Source organism: Ranitomeya variabilis, chromosome 2 (genome assembly GCF_051348905.1).
Source record: "Ranitomeya variabilis isolate aRanVar5 chromosome 2, aRanVar5.hap1, whole genome shotgun sequence".
NCBI lineage: Eukaryota > Metazoa > Chordata > Amphibia > Anura > Dendrobatidae > Ranitomeya > Ranitomeya variabilis.
The window spans coordinates 371,710,360-371,731,459 of record NC_135233.1 but is presented as its reverse complement, the minus strand read 5'-3'; the positions used below and the strand labels follow the sequence as shown (position 1 = coordinate 371,731,459).

At 45.5% G+C, this 21,100-nt stretch overlaps 3 protein-coding genes across 5 annotated transcripts in view; 2 read left to right on the top strand and 1 right to left on the bottom strand.

Annotated features, from left to right (window-relative positions):
- The first annotated feature begins 896 nt into the window (after positions 1–896).
- Positions 897–5,922, top strand: LSM2 (LSM2 homolog, U6 small nuclear RNA and mRNA degradation associated). Its single transcript, XM_077292525.1, has 5 exons — positions 897–1,034; positions 3,298–3,365; positions 4,994–5,024; positions 5,302–5,361; positions 5,466–5,922. The coding sequence occupies exons 1-5, from the start codon at positions 1,032–1,034 to the stop codon at positions 5,589–5,591; spliced, it is 288 nt and encodes a 95-aa protein (XP_077148640.1). The 5' UTR covers positions 897–1,031; the 3' UTR covers positions 5,592–5,922.
- A 1,019-nt stretch (positions 5,923–6,941) lies between these two features.
- Positions 6,942–14,870, bottom strand: LOC143809453 (fucolectin-like). The gene is made up of 6 exons (XM_077292524.1): positions 14,778–14,870; positions 12,659–12,956; positions 12,369–12,517; positions 8,401–8,483; positions 8,251–8,317; positions 6,942–7,368 (listed from the first exon to the last, which is right to left on the bottom strand). Exons 1-6 carry the CDS (start codon positions 14,818–14,820, stop codon positions 7,319–7,321), a joined length of 690 nt encoding a protein of 229 aa, XP_077148639.1. The 5' UTR covers positions 14,821–14,870; the 3' UTR covers positions 6,942–7,318.
- Positions 14,871–17,046: 2,176 nt separating this feature from the next.
- Positions 17,047–21,100, top strand: part of VARS1 (valyl-tRNA synthetase 1) — a 34,106-nt gene continuing 30,052 nt past the window's right edge. Inside the window, exon 1 of one of the 3 annotated variants that reach the window (XM_077285946.1) lies at positions 17,047–17,189. In XM_077285946.1, the coding sequence (XP_077142061.1) occupies positions 17,164–17,189 (26 nt within the window). In that variant the 5' untranslated portion in view covers positions 17,047–17,163. Of the gene's footprint in view, positions 17,190–19,339; positions 19,423–19,468; positions 19,495–21,100 lie in introns of those variants that run through there. The other 2 variants (XM_077285944.1, XM_077285942.1) reach the window with 2 other exon arrangements.

Below are 21,100 nucleotides of genomic sequence, written 5' to 3'. Positions count from 1 at the left end.
GAGACTTTGGCGTGCTGCGATGTTTTTTTGTTCTTGGACCGTCAAGGTCCAAGGAAAGAATTGGACATGTGCACGGCCCCATAAAATATCATTGGCCCGAGTACAATCCGGGGTTTTATCAGATCGCACTTGGACCAAAATACTACCACGCGTACGAGCCGTCAATGTGAAAGTGTCGGCGACTGCACGTGGATTTCTGTAAGCCAATAAATGAGATGGTGATATTATCTGTAAGAAGTCTAAGCCTCATCTGGAGAAGTAGCCTTGTGCCGACCGCCCCTGGGGTCCCCTCGGCCACCACACCTCTACATCCGCTCACGTCTCCACAGGGACGCTGCTGCTGCTCCTACCATTTAGGGCTGAACGCTTCGTTGGTCGTAGTTTCATGGCGTTCTCCTTTAGGGACATTATTTATTCTTAAATATTATTTTTGCAGTTTGGTTTCATGACCGATTTTGCACCTTTTGGATTTTACAGGCTTTTTTTTAATTAAAAAAAAGACTCCAAAGTCAGACAACGTGATCAGAGTCGTGTAGAGCTATGTTCACATGTTATTTTGCACGGTGGTGTCCGATCCCATAGGAATCCACTAAAGTGGCGCGTGTGCTCACATTTTTACTCGATGTCGGAGCCTAGAATCGTGGAGCCAGACAGATATCCAATAACAATATGTCTGTACGAAAACCTCCTCCAGAGTTTATGATCTGACTGAGGCTTCAAGCAGCGCCGGATTCCAGTGCGGTTTTGATTTGAAGTCTCCCGCATTCAGAACCATTTTTGGTCTTCACAAACATGGCCGCCACTCAGCGATCTTTTTGCCATTGAGAGGAATTTATCACGTGGTATCATCTCTATAATTCCGCCTGGCAGCGAATGATACGCAGTCATTGGCTGACAAGTTCTCGTGAGATTTCGTGCCCGGCATTGAATAAAAGCGTGAGGCGCTCAGTAGACCGCGGTGTCTAGAAAGCGAATTATTAGGACGTGTCCGGCCAGAGAATCCCGTCCTGAGCGGCTGAAGCCCCGGCACCATGGTAAGCGCTGCCCCGGGGCCGGCTGACGCCCCACAGCACGTCATCAGCCGGACTACAAGTTCCAGCATTCGCCGACCATTCATCCTAATGTCAGTTCGGCCAAGTGAATTCTGGGATCTGTAGTCCTCCAGCTTCTTAAAGTCTCAGGCCACATACATATATATATAATAAAAGGGATTTCCTAGTGTGTAAACAACACGGCGGCCTCGTTCACTTTCCCCTCACCAATGCCGGCTGTCTGTGAATGGAGGTGATGTCACAGAACTGTCTCCTTTCCTGACAGTTCGTTACTGTGTGTCAGTGCAGGTAATTATGTCCGCTGGGACAGTGACCAGGTTGGTTCACACCAGATGTGATTGTGGCCAAGGAGTCTCTGCTGTGTATGAACAGGCAGGGTCCGCACACGGCCAGGGTCTGCATTCACTGACAGCGGGCAGGGTCCGCACACGGCCAGGGTCCGCATTCACTGACAGCGGGCAGGGTCCGCACATGGCCAGGGTCCGCATTCACTGACAGCAGGCAGGGTCCGCACACGGCCAGGGTCCACATTCACTGACAGCGGGCAGGGTCCGCACACGGCCAGGGTCCGCATTCACTGACAGCGGGCAGGGTCCGCACACGGCCAGGGTCCGCATTCCCTGACAGCGGGCAGGGTCCACACACGGCCAGAGTCCGCACTCACTGACAGCGGGCAGGGTCCGCATTTACTGACAGCGGGCAGGGACCTCACACGGGCAGGGTCCGCATTTACTGACAGCGGGCAGGGACCTCACACGGGCAGGGTCCGCATTTACTGACAGCGGGCAGGGACCTCACACGGGCAGGGTCCGCATTCACTGACAGCGGGCAGGGTCGACACACGGGCAGGGTCCGCATTCACTGACAGCGGGCAGGGTCGACACACGGGCAGGGTCCGCATTCACTGTCAGCAGGCAGGGTCGACACATGGGCAGGGTCCGCATTCACTGACAGCGGGCAGCGTCCACACATGGGCAGGGTCCGCATTTACTGACAGCGGGCAGGGACCTCACATGGTCAGGGTCCGCATTGACTGACAGCGGGCAGGGTCCTCACACGGGCAGGGTCCGCATTGACTGACAGCGGGCAGGGTCGACACACGGGCAGGGTCCGCATTCACTGACAGCGGGCAGGGTCGACACACGGGCAGGGTCCGCATTCACTGACAGCGGGCAGGGTCGACACACGGGCAGGGTCCGCATTCACTGACAGCGGGCAGGGTCGACACACGGGCAGGGTCCGCATTCACTGACAGCGGGCAGGGTCGACACACGGGCAGGGTCTGCATTCACTGACAGCGGGCAGGGTTCACACAAGGGCAGGGTCCGCATTCACTGACAGCGGGCAGGGTGCACACACGGCCAGGGTCCGCATTCACTGACAGCTGGCAGGGTCCTCACACGGGCAGGGTCCGCATTCACTGACAGCAGGCAGGGTCCTCACACGGGCAGGGTCCGCATTCACTGACAGCAGGCAGGGTGCACACACGGCCAGGGTCCGCATTCACTGACAGCGGGCAGGGTGCACACACGGCCAGGGTCCGCATTCACTGACAGCGGGCAGGGTCGACACACGGGCAGGGTCCGCATTCACTGACAGCGGGCAGGGTCGACACACGGGCAGGGTCTGCATTCACTGACAGCGGGCAGGGTGCACACACGGCCAGGGTCCGCATTCACTGACAGCGGGCAGGGTCCGCATTCACTGACAGCAGGCAGGGTGCACACACGGCCAGGGTCCGCATTCACTGACAGCGGGCAGGGTGCACACACGGCCAGGGTCCGCATTCACTGACAGCGGGCAGGGTCCGCATTCACTGACCGCAGGCAGGGTGCACACATGGGCAGGGTCCGCATTCACTGACCGCAGGCAGGGTGCACACACGGGCAGCGTCTGCATTCACTGACAGCGGGCAGGGTCGACACACGGGCAGCATCTGCATTCACTGACAGCGGGCAGGGTCCACACACGGGCAGGGTCCGCATTCACTGACAACGGGCACGGTGCACACACGGGAAGGGTCCGCATTCACTGACAGCAGGTAGGGTCCACACATGGGCAGGGTCCGCATTCTCTGACAGTGGGCAGGGTCCACACACGGGCAGGGTCCGCATTCACTGACAGCGGGCAGGGTCCACACACAGCCAGGGTCCACATTCACTGACAGCGGGCAGGGTCCACACACAGCCGGCCAGTGTTGTCTGTCACTTTCCTTCTCCTGACATCTTTCTCTTCTTCTCTGCAGCTTTTCTATTCGTTTTTCAAATCTCTGGTGGGGAAGGACGTTGTGGTGGAGCTGAAGAATGACCTGAGGTAAGAGCCGGGGTCTTGTCAGGACGGATGTGTAGGTGCCGCAATGTCTGGACCGGTCTCCTGACCCCAACTCCATGGCTTTGTGTATGACTGTGAGGCTTTAAGGGGCAGTCCACAGAATCGAGACAGTGTGTGCAGTGCTCGGTTGGTCATGAGACCCCCGTCAGACTCTCCTCACAGGCTGTCTGATCTCTTCCAACTCTCAATCCACATCTAGTCCGCACGCGAGTGTGAGAGTCACCCGGGGTCCCATGAGGGCCCCCGCACTCTGTCTCTATCCTGCAGTAACATAATGTCTGCAGCCCCGGACCACCCCTATAAAGGGAATCTGTCAGCAGGTCTGAGAGCAGCATAATGTAGGAGAAGAGACCCTTATCCTGCTTTTTATAGAAATATAATAATAATAAACAATATTAAACCAACAAATGGAAATATTTATGAAAAACAAAAGTAAGCAAATAAACACACCTATTTGGCATCTCTGCTTCTTGAATGACTCAACCTATAAAACTGTCCCACTTTTTAATCCCATCACTAAACTCCGTAAGAAAAAAAAAATTAAACGCGGCAAAAAAATCTATGCTCTATGATCATACCGCCGAACAAAAATCGGAATAAAATGCGATGAAGACTAATATAAATAAAAATGGTATTGATGAAAACGTCATCTTGTCCCGCAAAAAAACAAGTCGCCACGCAGCTCTGTCAGTGGAAAAGTTAAAAAAAAAGTTACAGCTCTCAGAAAAACAAAAAAATACACATTTTTTTTCTAAAACATAATTTTTTTTTATATGAATGTGATTTATAAAGTGTCTTTTAGTGTGTGACAGCTGCCAAACATTAAAAACCCGATATAAATCTGGTATCGCTGTAATCGCACCGACCCAAAGAATAAAGTCGCCTAATCACTTATACTGCACGAGGAACGGCGTCAAAAATAAAACCTTAATTGACTTTCTATTCTGTTTATTCAAATGTGATAATAAATCCAATTTTTTTTTCAATCTGCCTCCCAAAGATCGCAGTAATGCGCGCATTTATCCTGCGCTCTGTGTTGAGCATTTACACCAGGGATCCTGTGTAAATCTCTGAAATATGTGATTCAGACAGAATGGAGGCACTGTTGATGCCTAGTGACCTGTGATCCGACGGTGTCCATCTTTTTAGGTTTGCATAAAAGTGCCGTCGGCCACAGTTTTTTGTGCACTTCTGAAAAGCACACGGCTGAACACAGGCCAGATGTAGCCCAGAGTAACTCTGCTGTCTCATTATAGTGAATGGATCCCTCAGGGGTTTCAGCTGTCACATCAGGGTTTACATCTCTAGTGACGTAAGTGCTCAGTGGAGAGCGCAGGATAAATGTTATGTAAAATGTTCCCAATAAAAACGTCAACTCAATCCACAAAAAAAGGTCCTTACTCAGGTCCATTATCTGTTAAAATAAGCATAAAGGTCTTCCACGTTTCTGGTAGCACAAAGGCTCTGGAAAAGCGAAATGGCTCCTCACCTCCCAAAAGAAATTCAGCAACTTCTGACACTGGTCAGAATTGTCCGCTCCCCTCTGATGCGCGTGCACAATGCCCCCACTATCTTATTACAACAGTGGTAATTGTCTTTTTCTCTTGCAGCATCTGTGGGACTCTGCACTCCGTGGATCAGGTGAGAGACATGTTGTGATCTCACGTCGTCAGCGCCCGTTAAATGACCGCTGGTTCTGACTACGTGCAACACAATTGTTTGCAACCACGTTTCTATGCCTACAGAGCGGTCAGCAGTCGTTCTCTTATTGACGGCACATCATCCAGTTTGTACCATGCAATGTGCTGCCGAAAACTTTTTTTTTTTCTTTCTCTGAAATGGCTCCACTCTTGGCCATAGGTTGTGTCTGGTATTGCATCTCACCAGAATGTTAGTTTTATTTAATATTTCTTTTCAGTATCTGAATATCAAACTGACAGACATCAGCGTGACAGACCCTGAGAAATATCCTCACATGGTGAGTCCTCCATGTTGTAATGTTTGGGGCCTGGGAGTAGTAGATTCACAATGGTGGCGGAGGTGTTGCATTAACCCCGTTCTTCCCGGCTTGTCTTCGTGCAGCTCTCTGTGAAGAATTGTTTCATCCGCGGCTCTGTGGTCCGCTACGTCCAGCTCCCTGCCGATGAGGTGGACACCCAGCTACTACAAGATGCAGCGAGGAAGGAGGCCGTGCAACAGAAACAGTGATGTGAGACCCGGCCGGCAGCCTCCCGGGGGGGTTTACATTTAGGAGTAGCCCTTGGACTGTTGAGATGGGGGCAAAAAAATGTACACAGCCATCCTGCTGACTACAGTGGGAAGTTGATTTTTTTTTTTCCTTAACAGATGAACCCTATGAATTAACTGGGTACAGTCCGTTTCTTGTACACTGGGGTTTTATTTTTTTTATTTTTTTTTAATGCTATAACTTGTGCACTGTTGTTACCTCCTACGAAAGGTTTTGGGGGCAAAGTGATTTTGGTTCTATTTTTATGTTTTATAAATAAAATTATCTTGGGGTCCCACACACCCCAATGTACCCAGTGACTGGAGTGGGCTCGTACCTTCATAAACTGACATAACGTCATCAGTCTCTTCCAATATGTCAATTCTTGGGAGTGTGTTGTAATGAGAGATGCCCGGAGTGTGGTTGTTTTTTTTTTTTTTTTTTTTTTTTTTCCCTCTTTGCATATTACTGGCAGCAGAGTTGTCGGAGACTTCGTCTGTCAGCTTGATCTGACGGGAGAGTTTTGACACATTACTTGCTTTTCTCTTTTTTATGACCACAGACCATATGATTCTCGGATTGGAAAAAGACAGAAAAAGGAGTTCGAAACCCACTGACTGATTCTCTGTTAACTCCTTCTGTAGCCTGCAATGGGCAACAAACCTAAGGGCGTCTAGAAGTCAAGTGATACTAAATTTTCAACTGAATCCTAATGCAAATATATATATATATTTTTTGTATACCAAAAATAAAGGCCTTTAAGTAATAAAAAAAAATAAATAAAAATTTCTCGTGTATAAGCAGAGTTTTTCAGCACTTTTTTTTTTGTGCTGAAAATGCCCCCCTCGGCTTATACACGAGTCACTGTCCCAGAAGAGAGGGGGAGCGGCGGAGCAACAGGAGGCAGAAGCCAGCAGCTGCAGCTAAAGCCTGTGCCCGCTGCTAAAGAGAAATGAATATTGACTGCACTGACAATGAACATTAATTTCTCTTATAGCACGCGTGCACAGTGTCAGCAGCAGTCGCTGGCTTCCAGCAGCTGCCGGGCTTTTGCGGGTGCCTACTCATTAGGGTAATGAATATTCATCTCTCTCCACTCCCATAGGCGTGGAGAGAGGTGAATATTCATTACCTTAATGAGTAGGCGCCCGAGAACGCTTGGCTGCTGGCATCGGAATGAGATGCTGCGAGGGCGCGCAGGAAAGGTAAGTAGGATGTGTTTTTGTTTTGTTTTTGTTTTTTTAAATGCTTTACTCATGGGAGCCACGCAGACGAGAATGGGGATTAGGGGACAATGCATACCCGGCTTATACTCGAGTCAACAAGGTTTCCCAGTTTTTCAAGACAAAATTAGTGCCTCGGCTTATTCGCTAGTATATACAGTAATAATTTTTTTTTTTTTTTAAATATATTTAAAAATCTGCATACGTTTAGTGCTTATTAGAAGTGAATAGTCAGGTGATTCTTCCTTTCCTACTCGCGTCGCCCCCTGTTCGGCTTGATTCCCCGAAGGAGATCATCACTGGGTGGCTCACAGTCACTTTTCCCTGCACCTAGAATGACTTTATCAGAAAGTTCTTTGTGGTATTTGCAGCATCGTTGAATTTTTTTTAAAAACATTTTTTTCCTACTTTTTATTTTATTTTTGCATTTCCTTATAATGGAGAATAAATGTTCTGCGGCGGCGGCACAGATGATGCTGGAGACCTCACAGGACCATGATGGTCTGTGTCCTCAGGGGGATGCAGGTCTGGTTATCTGCAGAGACAGGGAGAAGAGTTACATGAAAGGCAGAGATCAATGTCTCGTCTACAGTGACCGGAGCAGAGAAGAACAAGTCTGATGTTTGATCTGTGTATAAAATAAATATGGAGGCTGGAATGTAATTGGGTTTGGGGTCCTACATCGGGTCAGTAGGGGTCTGACACCCTGCACCACCGCTGAGCTTCAGAGACCTGCTGTAAGGATCAGCGGGGGTCCCAGCAGTCAGTCCCCCACCGATCTCTGCCGGGAGCAGGCGGTCATATGCAATCTGCATACTTCTGGCCATGTTCAGACTAGACATGTCCAGCCTCACTCTGTGCAAGTGTATTGAGAGAGACGACGCACGTCTAGTTGGCACATGACCACACGTCTGCCAGTCACATACTTGCAGTCCCCAGAGAATCCTGACATCTTGCACCTTGCGTGTTGTGTGCGTGTTGTGAGGATGCACAAGTCTGCAGTCACAGTGACTGCAGACTTGGACCCCGAGCCTGGATAACCCCTTTAATATTAGTCATTGCAGCTATTTGCTGGTAGAGTTGGTGCAAATCGATTTGCTCATCCTTTTCGATGGTGGATGGGAGAGGGAGTATTGCATCCTTACCTGACGCTTCTTTTGGTTAGCCGGCCTGGAGCGACCTCGTGTCATGCTGCAACTAAGATGTCACGCCAGGCCGGCTAATCAGAAGGCAAGCCATGGATGCCACCAGGTGAGGAGTGAGGCACCTCCCGTCCGGCAGACACATCACTGTTCTGGCTGATGGAAAGACACAATTCTCATGATTCTCACCCATCCCTTCCACGGAGGAAGGCAGAGATGTCACCGGTCATTAGAAGCACATCCCTGCCTTCATGTTTGTTCTCCCCATGACCCACCTCGTTGTATGACGTTGTCGATGCCCCGGGTCAGCATCCTGATATTAGCCTTCACGTCCTCCTTGAGCTGGTGACGATATAATATGTGATTGTACTGCTGGTGACACAGAGAGCGGCAGCACAACATGGCAGCGGCGGGGGAGGACTCACCATCTGGATCATGGTTTCCGTGTTCTCTAAGAGGTTGGAGCCGACGCTGGACTGGCTCGTTATCATCAGTCCGAGCTGACGATCTGGTGAGGAGATTGACATTTATTGATTGCTGGCTGCGCTGTCTTTTGCAGTCAGTTCACACTTGGTACAGCACATGCAGGAAAAAAAAAATCTGCTAAATTTAATTTTTAAATCCCCTGCCTGACGAATCGGTGTCTGTTTTGTCACCCTGTGCTGTATAGGATAAGATCCATAAAACCTGCAATGGAAAATAACCACAGCGGCCTGATCCTTACTGATGATGCAGATCCTGCCCGGCTAAGGGAGTGTTCACACTGAGTGTTTTAGCTGCGGTTTTAAAGCAGAAACTGCATAAACCACAAGGAGTTCAAAAGCATGGAGTTTTGGTTGGAGAATTAGTGACCTGAAAATGTAGCAAAAAAACCAGGGTATGCTGTGATCTCCTCTATTGTGAATGGTGGATCCTGTGTTATCTACTGTGTATAGAGGTGTTATCAGTCATTGTACAGGAGGAGGAGGTGAGCTGTGATCTCTATTGTGTATGGTGGATCCTGTGTTATCTACTGTGTATAGAGGTGTTATCAGTCATTGTACAGGAGGAGGTGAGCTGTGACATCATCTATTGTGAATGGTGGATCCTGTGTTATCTACTGTATATAGAGGTGTTATCCGTCATTGTACAGGAGGAGGAGGAGGTGAGCTGTGACATCACCTATTGTGAATGGTGGATCCTGTGTTATCTACTGTATATAGAGGTGTTATCAGTCATTGTACAGGAGGAGGTGAGCTGTGACATCACCTATTGTGAATGGTGGATCCTGTGTTATCTACTGCATTCCTCGAGAGCCTCAAACCATGCGTGTTTTCAAGATTTCCTTCTCATTGCACAAGGTGCTGGAATCATTCTGTGCAGGTGATTAAATGATCACCTGTGCAATACAAGGAAATCCTAAAAACATGACCTGTTTGCAGCCCTTGAGGAATGCAGTTTGACACCCCTGATCAACTGTATATAGAGGTGATATCAGTCATTGTACAGGAGGAGGTGAGATGTGACATCATCTATTGTGAATGGTGGATCCTGTGTAATCTACTGTATATAGAGGTGTTATCCGTCATTGTACAGGAGGAGGAGGTGAGCTGTGACATCACCTATTGTGAATGGTGGATCCTGTGTTATCTACTGTATCTAGAGGTTATATCAATCATTGTACACGAGGAGGAGGTGAGCTGTGACATCTATTGTGAATGGTGGATCCTGTGTTATCTACTGTATACAGAGGTGTTATCAGTCATTGTACAGGAGGAGGAGGTGAGCTGTGACATCACCTATTGTGAATGGTGGATCCTGTGTTATCTACTGTATACAGAGGTGTTATCAGTCGCTGTACAGGAGGAGGGGGATGTGAGCTGTGACATCACCTATTGTGAATGGTGGATCCTTTATCTTCTGTATATAGAGGTGTTATCCGTCATTGTACAGGAGGAGGTGAGCTGTGACATCACCTATTATGAATGGTGGATCCTGTGTTATCAGTTATTGTAATTCTGCCTCTGATGATAATGAGACTGCTGAAAACCTTTCCTGCAAGGAGAGGAAGTGTGAGACTAAAACACCTTGATGATAAATGTGAATAATACAAGATTACTTTATTTTTTGAATAAAGATTGTAAGGTTAAAAAAAAAACTTTGCCAAAAGTTTTATATACAGAGTGGGGTCTGTAGTGAGGCCCAGCTCTGCTCTCCTCCTCCTAACCCTTTTGTAATCACAGTAGGTCTCCGCAGGTAGATATGTGTGACCTGTGGAGTAGCCACATTATGCAGATTCTGACCTCGCCTTTTTCTTTTCCCCTGCCACTGACCAATCATAAGTAGATGAGGCCAGGCAGGGAAAAGTTCAATCCCCCAGAGAAGATTTTCTGCTAATGCTCCTTTTGGTTATAGTGGAAAAATTAGAATATTAAAAGTTTACTAGCTAATGTCTCTGCAACACAGAGGAGAAATTAAAAAAAAACAAATAATGATGTTTTGGTCAGTGCTGCAGTTGCTATACCATGATGTGAACAATGTAACATTCTAAAACTGGTGAAGGGTTATTTGCCTGCAGCTGCCACTAGAGGGAGCAGGAGAGCTTCCTACTAAGCATTCCAATGTATCAGCGAATGCAGTGAGCTCCCTCTAGTGGCACTTTTAGGTATTGAAGAAGCTATCGTGCAAAGTCATTTATGTAGGGAATTTGGAGATGTAACAAATGTGAAGGGCAGAGCTGATGCTACTTTGGGCAATGTGTTCTATTTATTATGCTTTGGTTACATAGCGCTATCTCACAATCTAAATTCCCTATCAATATGTCTTTGGAGTGTTGGAGGAAACCCACGCAAGCTCCTTGCAGATGTCGTCCTTGGTGGGATTTGAACCCAGGACCCCAATACTGCAGGGCTGCAGTGCTAATTACTGAGCCACCGTGCTACCCCCCAGACTTTACAACGTCTGCTACTTTCAGAAAAGTCTAATCTGCAGCACTGTTCTTTCTGTTAAAAACACCAGAAACATAACATATTATATATGTCTCAATGTGATCTCTTTGCAACCTGATCCATCAAACCTCTCATGGTTCATTTAAACGGGTTGTGCCATAAGAAATATATGTAACCTTCCCATGAGATAGGTGATAAGTATATGATCGCAGGACGTTGATCACTGGGACCCCCACTGGTCACGAGAACAGAGGTAAAAAATTCCCCATATATGCATCTTCTATCCTGTGCAGAGGCGATAATGTCATTTATGGGACAATCACTGTAAAGGGTTTCTCTGATATTCTCCCTTCCGTATAGGGAGGTGGATGATGTCCTGTCGATATTCGCACCTGTGCTAGTAATCTGCATAGGATACATTCACGATACCTGCCGGCCAAATATGTGTCCAGGCAATTTTCCGGCGCAATTTTGTCAGTTGGAAGCGAGCGGCATCGGAGTAATGCTGTAAGAATATCATGATTAGAGATGATTGAATAGATGTGTAGCACCCTGGTTCAATGGCGACATCAGTAGCCCGTGGCCACTGAATTGAAGTCCTGCAGACCATCTCCTACCTGCCAACATCCTTGTAGCTTGTTCTGATTAGTAAGCCCTCCGCGCCGTCACATGCGCGCATCCTGCCGCAATGATGGAATCGTGCCGGATCTCAAATGACAAAGAGGCACAGAGGATGCTGACATGTGGGAGGCAGGTCACAGGGTTCCAGTCTGATAGCCACGGACTACTGACATGGCCGCTGGACCAGGGTCCTGCAAATGGATTCTCTCATCTCCATTTTGGATACTAGTACTGACTGATGCGGCGTTTATGTGAATTCTCCCATAGTCATCCAACATGCAGTGGTGCTAAACAGTGTGTACCCTACTGTTTGTAGGGATCCTCGCTTTCTGGCAGCGGTACACACATGAACAAAGTACTTATGGCAAACAGGAAGGTTTATTACAGTTCATTACCTTCCAGCAAACAAACAGAAAATTGCATTTTCTCTGGTATAAAAGAAACAAAAACTGTCTATACTGTAATACAGTGTCCTACAATGCGTGTTCATCCATATAAACTAGTTTAAACTTCTCTGTCTTTGGCTCAGCCTAAACCCCAGTAAAGGTCTTTCCACCTCCCACACCTAGACCCTGAATGAGGCAGCTGAACTACCTTCAATCATCCTTTCCCAGGACTGAACCTGGAGGTATGGGAACAGCCAGTCCCACGCAGCTCTTCTCGATGTTCCTAAAACCCAGACCCAAAATCTGGGCCCATTAAAAAATTATATATATCCATGCCGGCGCCTGCTTGTCCAGGTCCTACATCACGGAGGCTTGCCACCTCTGTGACACATACCCCCCATCCAGGACTCGTCCAGCTGCAACTTTACATGTTATAGGACTCTGCACAGACACGGTTACCTGGTACATTAATGACTGCCACCTGAACCTCACACAGAGTCAGTGTATCGAAGCGGTCTGGTATAACCACAGTGATATATCGTCCAACAATCCCGAAACATGGAACGATGGTGGTTGATCCTGCAGGCATTGACTTTATGACTGAGCAGCTAGAAGAAGAAAGGATGCAAGGCAGTTAAAGGGCCAGTGCACATGTACATCTTTGGAGAAAATATCAGTGGAGACACTTAGTAAGTCGATGCTTTAATATCATCAGATCCTAAAATTACTTGTCCCTTTCCTCTGCTCACCTTGGGTTATACACTCCATAGCCTTCCAGACTCTCTCCCACATGGATCTCGGCCCAAGGCACCTGACTGGTCAGGGTATCTGCCTGGTCCATGAGCTGGCTGGTAATGGTGACTGTGTTGATTAGATAGCCACGTCTCAGGTCCACGGTCCACCATGGCTGGTACTCATTGGTCGTCTGACTGCAGGAGCCACTCCAATAGTCGGTATTGGTGTTGCCGTCTATTGCGAGATGAGCTTCCCCCTGCCCCGGGTTTGAGCTGGACTGAAAAGCGAGACCCTGCAGAGCCACATTAACTGCTGGAAGAGAAGACGGACATGGCGATATATGATCTGTATGAGCTTCAGAAGTCCAAGCATTGATTACGTCAGTTTACTTTGCACAGGATGGGAGTTCTGTCCATTAAAGTGATGATGGGACCTATAAAAGGCCTATAACACACCTGCATTACAGCAGATCACAAGGGCAATAAAGCATCAGAAACCGTATAAAGCAAATCGGGCCATGCATTTCTACGAGGTCTGACTATAAAGTTTGTATAGTCATATATAATGTGATGGAGCAGAATATTCATGTGAACGTCCCATCTCAATGTGTTAGTTTGCCCCTTTAGATGAAAGAACAAGGAAGAAGCATGGTACTGGCACCATCAGAAGACATCCCCAATTCTAGGACCACGAAGGATATTTTCACATTGGGCAGATATGCTGCACAACTTTTGGTGACTGCCCCATTAATCCTTATAGATGAACTGAGCTGATTTTCAGTGGCAAAAGTAATAAATCTGTCATGGCTGATTACTTGGACAAACCCTTCGTAAATGTCCAAGTTCCCCAAGTAAAATAAGAAAAGTTTATACTCTTCTTCTGCACCGGCTCCATTCCATTATTGTCTTGTCTTTGTTGTTATATCACATGGCTGCTGATCGGCTGCATCCTTTACTATTTCATCAAAGCAAACAATATTGATGAGGAACAGCTGATCGGCGTTCGTTGACTAGCTGCTGCAGCGACATGGCAAAACAAGGCCACCTAACCCCCTCGTGATGCCCCTGGTCTCACCACAGTCAGCAGATCTGCAGATTTTAGGTTCCCTCCTGATCTCAATGGGGGAAATCCTCAGCCAACTCCAAAATGGCTAAGCTTACCATCATGCCAATAAGATCTACTGCAATAAGTATATTACAAATGTGCCTCAATAAGGGTAAAATTGTCCTACTTATGGATTAACAACCAGCCATGTAAATGGTAAAATTATTGGATCCCACAACTTTCTCTAGGTGGTGCATGGTACATTTTTAAAGTCTACCATGAAAACTATGTAAAATAATAACAGTGTGATTATAAAAGATATAACATTATTTACTGTACTAGTCCAAAAAATTACTTATTCACAGATTCCACCTTTGTTTCATACTTTAAGCCTGTTGACACAACACCATGATATATGTGACAAATTAACATAATGTATACAATCCAAATGCAAAATAATAAAGCCAAGAAAATTATTTCTGGAGTATTATTCCTAGTCTGAACAGCCTAAACCCACTACCGAATTGGTATGTTTAAAAAAATATGGTACCGCTATGGGGTCTTAAGGGATCCCTGAATTGAAACACATAATGGTGAAAGGTGGTTGTAAGGTACTGATATGATCTTTAGCAAGAAGCGTAACTTCAGTCAAGAATCCCCTATAGTACTAGTTACTCAATAGCATATCTAAATTTCTATGTAATCGGTCAAATCCTACACCTGTCATCCTGATCCAATGATAGTTTGAATTATCAGATGTCTAAATACACATTCCATGTATAAATGGAAACTGAAGACTTGGTGCTAATAATTAAAAACCCACATATATCCAGTACCCAATTTGCCTGACTCTCAAGTGTCAGAAGGTGTGATGTTGTGGATGTCTTCCCACTCTTCTCCAATCTTGGAAAATTATTAAATCAAATCATGGGAAAGAAAGCTGAGCAAGTTCTTGTTCCATTGTTCAAAAATTTGGGTTCAGTGGTGGAGTTGGGTTGAGAAGGGGCTTCTCATGACATGGGTCTCACTGCTGGGACCCCCAGCAATCGGCTATAATCTGTCTGGGAATTTATAATTTCTATCACTCACCTCCAAGTGCAATAAATAGGAGAATTGCTGGGAAAGTCTTCATCTCTTCCAGATAATAATATATTCATTACTTTCTGTGTCGTTCCACCGTTCTCTGGCATTTTGCATAACAAATCAGGACTATGTTAGTGTATGTAGATCAATAGTCACAAAATCTTGAGTCAACAGCTTATTCGCAGAGCTGCGAAGCTAATACCTATGTATGTAAATGTATCTTGTACAGTGGGGTTACATCTGTAATGATCACAGGATGTGATCTGCACATCTTGTATCTTCACAGCATAGACAATTGCCTTCAGATGACCCCAAAGATAAAAGTCTAAAGGTACCGTCACACTCAGCGACGCTGCGGCGATATAGACAACGAGCCGATCGCTGGAGCGTCGCTGTTTAGGTCGCTGTAGAGACGTCAAACACAGCAAAACCAGAATGATGCAGGAGCGATCCAGTGACGTAACGGCGACTCACTTCTCGTTCTCGCTGGTTGTTAGCTCCATTACATCCATTGTTAGCGTCGTTGCTTTTGATGTCAAACATGACGATACACGCCGACCTGGTGACGAAATAAAGTTCGGGACTTCTAGCTCCGACCAGCGATGGCACAGCGGGATCCAGATCGCTGCTGCGTGTCAAACACAATGAGATCGCTATCCAGGACACTGCAACGTCACGGATTGTTGTCGTTCTCTTTGCAAAGTTGCTGAGTGTGACGGTACCTTAAGGGGGTCAGATTGGGAGACCTTGGTGGCCATTCAACTGGCCCACGATGACCAATTCACTTTCCAGGAAACTGTTCATGTAGGAATGCACCCACATTATGGGTGTCAGTTCTGAGCATTGAATGGCCACCAAGGTCTCCCGATCTGACCCCCTAAGACTTTTATCTTTGAGGTCATCTGAAGGCAATTGTCTATGCTGTGAAGATAGGAGATGTGCAGTATCTGGAACAACGGATACTGGAAGTCTGTGCTAGCATTTCTTCTGCAGTGTTGCCATCAGTGTGTCTAGGGTGGGAGAAGAGGGTTGCATTGACAATCCAACACAATGGGCAGCAATTTGTACACATTTTATAAGTGGCCATAAGTTTGTAAATAACTAATGAAAGAAAAAAGTTATGTTAAAACCAAGAACACCATTGTTTTTCTTGTGAAATTCTCAATACGTTTGATGTGTTACATGATCCTCTTCTCATTGGAAAAAATAAAGTTGGATCCAAAATGGTCGACTTGAAAAAGGCCACCATGGTCACCACCCATCTTGAAAAGTTTCCCTCCTCCCATATACTAATGTGCCACAAACAGGAAGTTAATATCACCAACCATTCACGTTTTATTTAGGTGTATCCATATAAATGGCCCACTCTGTACTGTGCGGAGCATTATATGGGGTCCATTATTCTGTTTTGGAGCAATATATGGGGTCCATTATACTGAATGGAGCAAAGAAGACAAAGAGTTAATTAAAAAGGCGTGATAACCTCTTATTACTTCTTACAGCTGTATATAAGGAAACCTAACTCTCAGTATTCAGCTGCGCTGTTTGTATATATCATATTACATTATAGTGAGTGACTCTATATTACGTCACATATTAAAGTTTCCTGCAGAGCTTAATACTAAAGTCATCTACTTCATGCAATTGCAGGATGACCGATAGATAGATAGATAGATAGATAGATAAGAGATAGATAATAGATAGATAGATAGATAAGAGATAGATAGATAGATAGATAAGAGATAGATAGATAGATAGATAAGAGATAGATAGATAGATAGATAGATAGATAGATAGATAGATAGATAGATAGATAGATAAGAGATAGATAGATAATAGATGATAGATAGATACTAGATAGATGATAGATAATAGATAGATGATAGATAGATGATTGATAGATAATAGATAGATTTTAGATAGATTATAGTGAGATAGATAGATAGATGACATAGATACATAGATAGATAGATAGATAATAGACAATAAATAGATGATAGAGAGATAGATGATAGATAGATGATAGATAGATTTTAGATAGGTTATAGAGAGATAGATAATAGATAGATAATAGATACTGTAGATAATAGATGGATAGATAGACAGGTACAGACGTAATAAGTCATGCAGTTAGCGTGAGGTATATTACATAATGTGTACTGGGTGGATCTATGTAAACCCTGGCAGTTTTATGACATGACGGAATGGTTACTGACAGATTTTATAGGGGAGGAGGGTGAAGGATTTAAGGAAGGATCTTCACATCCATCACTTCTTAGCAGAGTCTGCGTCTTGACAGGCACATCATGTGAGAATCGTGGAGGACCTGGACGTCTGATTCATTTTTTTTCTGTTTATATTTGTCGCCTTTGTCCCACACGGAGACAGAAAAATGAAGTATCTCAAGACCTGGGAACGGTACGTGAGATAATTAGCTGTGGGGACTGGATTACTGGGGGTAATTATTGTGGGTGATGAGGAGCCTCGTAGACGAGGAGCCTTGATTGCAATACACGATTTGTCCATTACGTTCAGGTTTTGTGGCGTTTTCTTTATATTTTCACAATATATTTATCATCTAAAATGAAATTTACGAAGGTGTAGGTGACTTTTTGGCTGATTGCGTTCTTGGTCCTGGACTTGTATATAAATACTCTGGTCATGGCGAGGAGGCTTGTAGTCGCCCCCTTAGCATCAAGAATACAAGTCCCAATTGGTACCACCATAGTAGCACCCTAGTACCCCAGTGGGGACCTAACTGCAAAACTCAATATATTGATGGTTTATGCTCCTCAACATCTCCTGTAGTCTGGAAAAGATGACCTTGTGTGGTGGTGTCATGGCTTCACCTGGTACCTCTCTATTTTTTTTGCACATTATGGTGCTTGTGGAAAGCTAGAGGCCCATTCGGGAGACATTAAGGTGGGGAATTGGGACAAACTGTCTTCTATTACCCTTTGGTTATTTGCAATGGCCGAATTTGAAGCTCCTTAGACCCACTGAAAATCTGTAACCATAATGCTATATTATAACGTGACAAAGGGTTCTTTGCACCCCTTGTATTATCAATGCTAGGGGGTGACCACCACCTCTGTAAGCCTTATAGCTTGACCTCTTCTAGTCTTATAATATATCTCCTTGAAAATCCAAAATGAATTGCATACAGCCATAATATCATTTTTTTAAAAAATCTGCTAGTAAAATATATAATTTATAATAGAATAATACATTGTAGGCCTCATTTATTACAACTTTCAGAAAATCTAGCCTTGTTTCCCATAGCAACCAATCACAATTCAGCTTACATTTCTCCAGTGCAGTTTCAGAGATGAAAGCCGAGCTCTGATTGGTTGCTATGGACAACAAGGCCTGTTTTGATAAATGAAGCCTAATTAAGCTGAAATCTGAATTCAGGGACACCCTAAAATTAAATAAGCACCCTAAACACAGCTATAAATGTGTTTAGATAGGTCTAACGTTATGTCTGGAGTAATTTAATCATCTAGAGCTCTTTTTTCTCAGATTTAGTGACCCAAATTCCTAACACACAGGCAATATTAATACGGTATTCAGGTAGCCCCCTAAAAATATTATAAAAAAAACTATTTGCAGTCTCTGAACCCATTTTTATTAAAGATCGGACAACCCGTTTTAAAGAAGCAGTGCTAGAATAAGCTTTAACAATGTCTTCTTTGGAAAATGTCCTCCTGCAAGACAAACCATGATTCGAAAGGCATATAAACTGGTGAAAAAAATACCACAGAAATACTAAATATCCTAAGCTACACAGTTTGTGTCACAAAAACCAACACATCCCATTCACCATAATGAAAAGGCCAACTATATACTGCAGTTTCCAAAAGGAACCAAAGATTTTCCAACATGCTGTAAATTGAGAGTCGCTATTGGCAACCAGTCAGATTTCCACTCTTAAGTAAAAGTTAGACGGGGGAGAAATACCATAAAAATACTCTAATACCGTTCCTGAAAAACTTAATATCAACACACCCCATAAAGAAAATCTAACTCAAATACTGCAGCTTCCAAAATAAATATTCTCCAACACGCCATAAATTGAAAGCTGAAAACTGATCGGTTGTTATGGGCAACTGCTCAATTTTTCAAAATTAAACTGGTTGTACCAAGTTGGTAAGTTATCCATATAGGGTAGGTAGTAAGTTACTGATCAATGAGGGCCTGACTGCTGGGACCTCGACTGACCCCGAGGAAAGGGAACTGATTGTTGGTGAACCATGTACCTCCACGTCATTCATTGACAATGCTGAAAGTCCAGAGTGAGCTGGAGCAATGGCGCGTTCGGAGCCGCGATGGACACGTCAGTCGCTCGCATGCTTGTAAATCTATGGGAGGATTCATAGGTGGTCTTTACGATCTGTAAACAGTGCATTATGGCGGCACAGAAAATTAATTACAGTCTCGTTAAGCGTCGGGAAACATTCAGCTCCTCTTGTATAAGGGATGACGAGCTCATTACTGTGTCTGGTGTGGTAAACGATTCGATGACAGTTTGAGTCAGGAATGTTTCAAGATGGCGGCCATGTAGATCACTCCTCCCACTCGCCATGTTCAGAGACGTTACAGATTTGTTGGGATTAGTGTGTGGACATTTTCCGGGATTTCACAAGTGGAGGTACTTAAAAGCTCATAGTGCAATAATCTGGGGATTACATGGAGTTTCAGCATGGCAGGCAATGGATAGGTGGTACGTATATCTGTCTGTCCATAGACAAAGCTCGCTAACATTAATAATCACAGATATACGCAGAAGGTGAAATGGATCTGCTCTGTGTCGGGTGGATATAACTGAGTAAGTCTTGTTTCTTTTGCTCTGCTAACTTTCATTTTTGCGCTTCCCTATAATACAGCTGGGGACTGCAGCTCCTGAGCCTGATCTGTACATCTGCACTCGACAGTCGTAGTACTTGTATGGAGGATGTTAGGAAAGCAACAACATATTCTGCATATCGCATGGGAGTTTGGAAAACAGCTAAGGAAGTGTAGAAGAGATCCAAATTCAGATGTCTGTATATCACAGTCCAAGTATGGACCACCATGCATGAATGGGCAGCAGGGCACCTGACTTGAGCTCGACAGCCTCAACCATGGGTCTTCTGACCTGAACTTGACAGCCTCATAGTGATTTATTAGACCATGGATCTCCTGACCCGAACTCGACAGCCTTGTGGGGATTTATTAGACCATGGGTCTCTTGACCCGAACTCGACAGCCTTGTGGGGATTTATTAGACCATGGGTCTCTTGACCCGAACTTGACAGCCTTGTGGGGATTTATTAGACCAAGGGTCTCCTGACCCAACTCGACAGCCTTGTGGGGATTTATTAGACCATGGGTCTCCTGGCTCGAACTCGACAGCCTTGTAGGGATTTAATAGACAACGGGTCTCCTGACCCGAACGCAATAGCCTTGTGGGGATTTATTAGACCATGGGTCTCCTGACCTGAACTCGACAGCCTTGTGGGGATTTATTAGACCATGGATCTCCTGACCCGAACTCGACAGCTTTGTAAGGATTTATTAGACCATGGGTCTCCTGACCCAAACTCGACAGCTTTGTAAGGATTTATTAGACCACGGGTCTCCTGACCCAAACTCAACAGCCTTGTGGAGATGTATTAGACCATGGGTCTCCTGACCCCAACTCGAATGCCTCATAGGGATTTATTGACCATGGGTCTCCTGAACTGAACTCGACAGTCTTGTGGGAATTTATTAGACCATGGGTCTCCTGACCCGAACTCGATAGCCTTGTAGGGATTTATTAGACCACGGGTCTTCTGACCCAAACTCGACAGCCTTGTGGGGATTTATTAGACCATGGGTCTCGTGACCCGAACTCTACAGCCTTGTGGGGATTTATTGACCATGGGTCTCCTGACCTGAACTCGACAGTCTTGTGGGGATTTATTAGACCATGGGTCTCCTGACCCGAACTCGATAGCCTTGTAGGGATTTATTAGACCACGGGTCTTCTGACCCAAACTCGACAGCCTTGTGGGGATTTATTAGACCATGGGTCTCATGACCCGAACTCGACAGCCTTGTGGGGATTTATTAGACCATGGGTCTCGTGACCCAAACTTGATAGCCTTCTGGAGATTTATTAGACCATGGGTCTTCTGACCCGAACTCGACAGCTTTGTAGGGCTTTATTAGATCATTGGTCTCGGGACCCAAACTCGAAAGCCTCGTAGGAATTTATTGACCATGGGTCTCCTGACGCGAACGTGACAGTCACGTACGGATTTATTAGACCATGGGTCTCCTGAATCCAAGCTCAACAGCCTCAT